The sequence below is a fragment of the Spermophilus citellus genome (assembly GCF_964194105.1).
Source record: "Spermophilus citellus genome assembly, chromosome: 12".
Lineage (NCBI taxonomy): Eukaryota > Metazoa > Chordata > Mammalia > Rodentia > Sciuridae > Spermophilus > Spermophilus citellus.
The window spans coordinates 103,733,268-103,740,411 of NC_138198.1; the positions used below are offsets into that span (position 1 = coordinate 103,733,268).

Below are 7,144 nucleotides of genomic sequence, written 5' to 3' on the forward strand. Positions count from 1 at the left end.
TGCAGGTGCATGTGAGTGTGCCAGGTGTGCTCTAGTGTGCTTCGGAACTGCACTGGGAGTGTGGGGCATGGAATGTTCTAGATGTGTTGACAGAGGGTGAGGATGCATGGAGGGAAAGTTTAGGAGAACGATGCCACGTTTGGCCTGGGGATGGTCTGGGGCCACATCGTGGCTTTGCTTTGGGCTTCATGGAGGAGGGCCTGAGGCTCCCTTCCTGTCACGGCTTCCTAACTTAGCCACAGCCCCACTCTGGGGCAGGGCTCCTGCAAGGCTCCCCCTTTGGCAATTACCTAGTGGTCCTGGGCGTGTCTCCTGGTCCCCTCAACATCCCTCACATCACCTCCTGCTGCAGCCGTTCCCCTCACCCCCACGCTGGTCACCTGGCTTTCCTCCTCTCTTCCAGACGCCTACCCTGTATGCATCTCTTCCACCAACTCTGCGTGGACCAGTGGCTCGCCATGAGCAAGAAATGCCCCATCTGCCGAGTGGACATTGAGACACAACTGGGAGCTGACAGCTGAGGGAGGAGTTAGCCAGTGGACGCCCCATTTCCTTCACCAGGTCCCCCCACGGCCATAGCCCTTGCAGCCAAACTTTGCCTTCTGAGCCATTTGACGTAGAGGAGAAGCCTGCAAGCACATTTCGTGGAAAGAGGAGTTGGTGGTATCCGAGTCCAAGGGAGAGGAGGGGGTGGGGGAGGACCCACCCATCCAGAGTGGCCACTGCCCCCATCCGCCTTGCTGCACAGGAGGGAGGGAGCTGGCCGTGCCCAGAGCAGGGCGGGAGTGGGGGGCCCACGCTATGGAGAACCCAGATGTGATCCGAGGGTACTAGCTGATAGACCGGCCCCTCAATCCTGTCCTTCGAAGGATTGTACATATACCTCTCGACCACGTAGAAACCATGTAGGGGTCTCTAGCTATTTCTGTGGATGGCAGCCGGAGCATGTTAGCTTAAGAAAAATGTCGTGTGTGGTGCTCTAGTCATCTTGTGGTGGACATGTCGCTATTGCCCAACTTGCACCAAATGTTTCTCATTGAGTTTCTTGTTTTGGTGCCTGACTGAACCAACCAACGACAGCCCCAATCTTCCCGTCTTTATGAGAGAAAGGAAAAAGGAATCAAAGGTGAAAAGAAAAAAAAAAAAAGAAAGAAAGAAAAGCCAAATCCTGTTTACGGTGAAAAAGGATGATTTTTTTTTCACCCAGTTGGGAGGTGGGAGGGGGGTTCTCGTTCTGTTGTTTTTGTTTTCTCCTTGGCTTTTGATTTTCTCATGTTTACAGTGCACGGAGTGTAGAAGGGGCATCCGGGCAGGGGAGGACTGGACAAAGAGCAGATGGGGGTCTTCGAGGGGTTTCCCAGGGGTTCAGGCCAGATGAGGAAGGTAGAGCCCAGCAGGGGAAGGGGGTGAGTCTGTCCTGAGGGAGGGCTTCCAGTTCTAGGGCTCACCTCTTAGCCCGGCCATCCCCGCCCTCCCGGCATTCCACACTGAACCAGCGTGGACTTGACCTCCAGTTACCGCGGCCTCAGTGTTTCCCGGGACAGGGGGCCCCTGCTCACTCCAGCTTCTTTCTTTAGAATAGGCTCTTGTCCTGTCACAAAGAGGCAATGTAGCCACTGCTTCCCTATGCAAAAAATTAACCAGATGATGCAGATCAAATAGCATAGGCAATGGACACTTGACCTTGGCCAAAACGCTCCCAGCTAGCATAGCACCCAGAGCTAAGGTCAAGCACCGTGGACCTGAGGAGGAACTTGAGCTTTCTTTGGGATGTTTCAAGTCCTGATCTCTTCCTCAGAGATGGCCCTGGCTCTGAGACCACTTTGGCTGGGTGTGGGAGGTCCTATGTCCCTAACCTCTGGCTCCTTCTCTGAATCTTAGATAACCGTGGGCAAGCCCCTTTCTTCCTCTGTGCCTCAGTTTCCTTCTCCTTCCAGTGGGGAGAAACAACAGTGTATCCCCTTTCCACTCCCTCTACCTCACCTAGATGTCCTGAGGATTAATATCTCTGTCCACCATCTTCTGCATTCTCTCTTCTCTCCTGGGAACTTCTTAGGGTTTGGGGTCGGGGGTGCCAGAAGAGACAGATCTGGAAGTTCCAAGTGACCTCCCAGTGGTCTTTGTGCATCATCCCACAATTTTTCTGACCCCTCCCAAAGGAACAGAGAGATAGGAGGATAGAAGACTAGAGATGGGGAAATCCATCAAATTCCAACCCAAACCCAACTCTCTATCCATATGTGGAAAACACCAGATCTGTTGGAATTCTGTGACTTTCCTCTGCCCCTCCTCCTCCTCCTTCCCCACCCCTCCCCCTTCTCCTCATTTGCACTGCTTTCAAAGCCTCCCTCACCTCAACCCCTAGCCCAGTCTCAATGCCCTCATATTAAAAAGACTAAGGGACAGGACACTCGTCACATAAATGAAGAAATTCCATGCAGTTAAGGATATTTGAATCTATGTTGCTGCTGTCAGGGGTAACTGGACCAGTGGGTGACAATGACAGGGAGACTGATTTTAGCTTGAGGTAGAACCTTCTAACACCATTGCACCACTTGGAGCAAAGGCTACTCTGGACACCCCGGGACAGAGTTGGGGAAGCAGCTCCCTAGGGATGTCACTCCAGAATCTTATCCAGATGAAGGTCTCTCCCAGCACCAATCTTCTGGTGTCCCATACAATCTCTGTTGAGTGCCTACCGGTGCAGGTGCTGGGAAAGATGAGAGCTAAGAAGACAACGTCCCTGCCTGAAGGAGCTTACAGTCGAAGACCAGACAGGACATGTCCAATAGTGCAAGAAACAGTGAAGAGTTCAAGATTCAGGGTCAGCAGTGATGGGCACTGGGTCATCCGGGGCAGTGATTGCAGTGTGTGAAGTGTCTCCAGGACAAGGCTGGACATCCCACTGGTGGGGAAGGACACTGGAGATACTGCTTACTCATAGCCACAGGGAGTTGGGAATTTTCTCCCCTCCTCCCCAATGCCTGGGTCAAAACCAAGAATTCATCAGAAGGCGGCTCTGGAATGGAGATCACCAGGGTGGACTGGATAGGGTAGGCGAGTCCTCTCCTGGGTCAGTCTTTTCTTCTTTCCCTGAGGCTGGTCTGGAAGGCTAGCAGGGGAAGGGAGTCTGTGGGGGAACTGGGGTTGAAGTAGAGCTCATATTCCAGGTTCTAGTCCTGGCTCCTCACTGATAAACTGGTTGATGCTGGAACCCTCCTCCTGTGTCTCTCTGCACCTGTTTCCCCAGTTATGACACGGGAGAGTTGGAGTGGATGCTTGCTAGAATTTCTCCCAACACTCACATTCTATGATCCCCCAACATCAACACATCATTCAAGTCAGAGCTGTGTGCTGACCGGGCCATTGAAAAGGACTTCTGCGGGCATGAACATTCATTTCAGAGGCTGAGGGTACACACGTTGAGTAAGAGACTGGGACCTGGTCCCCTCCTCCCTCCTATTCTCTGCAGGCTCTCCAAGTGCCCCAGGCTACCGGGACTGGGCTGGGGAGGGAGTAGATCCTGAAGCTCCCTCCCCTCCCTGTCTCTCTGGGGTCCTTGTATCCTGCAGGTAGGGACAGGAGAGAGGGGACAGCCACTCTGACCCTCCTGGCTCCTGTTTCCTTAGCAGAGAAGCCAATTGGGTGAGAAGAGCAGGTGCCAGCTTCTGCTCCCTTGAGCCCCGCCCAATCCCAGCTGGCCCGGGAGCCTGGGAAGAGCGGAGAGGAGGCAGGTTCAGGCCTCAGCATCTCACACCCACCACCTCCAGGAGGGAGACACCTATAGTCCTCCTGCTCAACTCAAGGGACTCAGACCCTTTCCTGACTGAGACGCATGAGTGCCTTCTGGGGCAAGCGCAGCCCCAGGGTTCAAGTTGGGCCTCCAAACCGCAGCCATGGCTGCAGCGGGTCCACCAAGGACACTAATCAATCAACCCAACGCCACGAGCCGCTGGGCGCAGCAGAGGGTGGGCAGGGGCCACAGTGTCCTCCACCCAGCCAGGACCCCTGGCCCTGTCGCCCTCGCCCACCACCTGTGGCGGGACTCAGGCTCTCTTCTGCAAAGGCTCTCAGCCTCCGAGCAAGTATTCTTAACTCTTTACGCCTAACGAACAAGCACAGTTTTTTCAATGGTGAAGAAAAAGCACCAGATTTTTTTTTCCCCCTGAAGAAATCCCCAAGCCCCCCGCCCGCTGGCGGGACCAACACTCCCCGTGTGGGGCTGTAGCAACGTCTGTCAGGTCCCCTCGTGTTTCATCTCCTGCGCGCGTAGAGCAAATGCTAGAGCGATTTCAGCTGATAGAAAAACAAAAATGAAAAAAAAAACAAACAAAAAAAAAAAAAACATGGCACGTTGCTAGTTTACAGGGTTTTGTGAGTTTAAATGCCTTATATTTAACAATCATAATTTATGACTAACTTGTAGATATCGTGGGTTCTTATTTAATTATTTTTATAGTTGTTTTGCATTTTTAATTATAATTTATTTATTTAGAAAGGATACTAATTTTTTTTATTACTCCTATTACCTCATTTCGGCGTTGTTTTTGGGAGTGGAATGCTTTGCATGCATTGGTACGATGACAAACAACTACGAATACAAAAAAAAAAAATTAAATAAAATTCCGCGAACTTTATTTCGTCCAAACTATCAGGGTGTGTGATTGCAAGCTGTCCTACTGTGGTGCTGGCCTCTTTGGATACATTCCATACGAAATGCAAACCTTTGATTCTGTATGCTGTGACTTAGTGAAAAACTCCAATATAGTGACTGTATTTAGCACATATATAAATATAATTTGCACTCGTCAGCAGACTGGGGTAATCCTTTCACTTGCTACCCTTGGCACCCTCGCCCCGACCCCTTCACCCCTGCAATTAACCTGCTTTTCTTTCTTCCTTCCCACTTCTTAGACAGCCTCAGTCCACCCAGGCTTCCACCCCTGAAGGAGGTCTCTGGGCTCTAGAGGTCCTTGTCTTCACTTGGGCTCCACCTTTCTAAGGTTCCAGAATTGGAGCCCTGGGAACATTGCCAGCAGGAGTGTAAGAAAACTGAAAGTCTGACTGATTACACGAGCCTAGATGGGGGGCCAGGAGGCTTGGGTTTTCAGATCAGATCCATTGTGGTCTTCCCTGTGACTGAGCCAGTCCTTGACCTCCCCAAGTCAGTTTTTTCTGTGCTAGGGAAGGGAGGCGAAAGGGGGGGCATCTCTAGGATGCCTCTGATTCAGATAGAATATGACGCAGATCTGGGGATGGGGGACCTATCTCGCCCTCTCAGGAAAAAAAGGAAAAGAGAAAAGATGGAGGGAAGGAAAGGAAAGAAAAGGAGAAGAGAGGGAACGGATGGAGGATTTAGCCCGTAGATTTGCCCAGAGCAGAGGTCCACAAAGGTTTCTGTCCTTTTAAGTGCAACATCCGGAGGGCGACAGGGAGGTAAATTAGGTGGACACATTCCTGGATATGGGACCTGGCCTTTCACGAAGTTTAGCAGGTCATTGGGAGAGTAAGCTAAAGTCCATGCCCTGTTAGGTTTAGGGATGTGATAGGTACAAGTCCCAGACTCTGGTGTTGGGGGTTGGCACTCCTGTCCTGTCATCTCTAGGAGCCTTTGTGACTGGGACATCACCCACCAACAACTGCCTGGGACACAGTTTGGACTGTGGTCTCTCCTCCCAGTATCTCCCCTGGGCCTGCCCCTGGACCATGGGTGTGGGCAGGAGGCTGCTATGGAGGATAAGGGGTGGGACTCCAGGGTCACTGCCCCAGAGAGAAGGGATGGGGGAAGGCCTGGGGAAACAATGGCATCAACAGCTGGCACAGTGCTGAGCCCAGGCGTCTTTGAGCCAAAAGGGGAGAGGAGGTCCAGGCCCTCGGGAGCAGCCTTTGAGTGGGCTGGCACCTGCCCCACGCCCTTCCTCTCTCTCTCTCTCTCTCTCTCTCTCTCTCTCTCTCTCTCTCTCTCTCTCTCTCGTCCTCCTCTTCCTTTCCAGCTTGCCTTCCCTCTTGGCTCTTGCCATCACTGCCTTTGCCTGGTGGGGACTCCACCCTCCACAAGAGGCCCCATGGGGATAGATGGTGCTGACATGGGGGAGGAAGTGGACACCTAGAGTTGCCACCCTGTCTGGCTAGGCTTGCCCAAGTGGCCAGATGGGGCATGGCCGCTAAACCCATCTCTGCTCTAGTCTGGGGACAGGAACCCTTCCTGGGGCTTCTTGCCTGCTGCTGCCCAGCTTGCCCTCGGCCTCCACCCTGGAGCCTTGCTTTGCTTGGACACAGCCTGTGGAGTCCCCCATCACGCTGGTGGGTGTATGACCACCATGCTGTCGGGCCTGGCAGACACTGCCCTGGCAGGGCTCCCGGATGGGCATGCCTTACGCTGCTCCTCGGGGACCGAGTGAACAGGGCCTTGTGCCCTGGCTGGCCTGTGCCCCAATCTCAAGCCTCCCCTACCACCCCCACCCCTCTTCCACCCCTGGCAATGGATGTGGCTAATTTCTCAGCTCTGGAGCTGGCCACACCAGGGGGTGATTTGGTTGCCCCTGGTAAGTGAAAGGATTATCCTCAGTGTTGATTGTCCTTTTTTGTAATCCTCCTGCTGTTCTGTTCTGTTGTGCTGTGCAACATTTTGCTACATAGACTATTTTATAGCAGAAAGCTAGAAGAATATTTATTATGAATATTAAAGCAATAGTGCATCAATGAAAAGGCGAAGACATTAGGAATTGTGTAAATGCTTAGATTCACTTTTGGTGGATTTTTTGTACTTTATTTATAACTAATAAAAATGAACTGCATTGCTAACTACACCTTACTCGTGCTGGCTCTTTATTTCTACGCATACCCAGGTCACATCCAAAGGAAGCCTTCGCCCGAGATATGAGGTGGCAGCAATGATCTGGCTCCCATCAAATTGCCAGATCCTCTTTGTCATCCCTCTTGGACCATCCCCCCTCCCCTGCCCCCTCCCCCTCCCCCTTGTCCTCCTTCTTCTCCACCCCCACCCTTCCTCCTCCTTCATGTCTCTTATCTATTTGTACCATAGTTTGGATCTGCAATGTCCTCCAAAGGCCCATGTGCTGAAGGCTTGGTCCCCAGCTTGATGCTATTTGGAGGTGGTGGAACCTTTGAGAAGTGGGACCAT

At 52.4% G+C, this 7,144-nt stretch overlaps 1 protein-coding gene across 1 annotated transcript in view; it reads left to right on the top strand.

Annotated features, from left to right (window-relative positions):
* ARK2C (arkadia (RNF111) C-terminal like ring finger ubiquitin ligase 2C) overlaps positions 1–6,807 on the top strand; it is a 108,169-nt gene extending 101,362 nt beyond the window's left edge. Inside the window, exon 8 of the mRNA XM_081263357.1 lies at positions 404–6,807. Within this exon, the coding sequence (XP_081119483.1) occupies positions 404–521 (118 nt within the window). The 3' untranslated portion in view covers positions 522–6,807. The remainder of the gene's footprint in view (positions 1–403) is intronic.
* Positions 6,808–7,144: the final 337 nt, after the last annotated feature.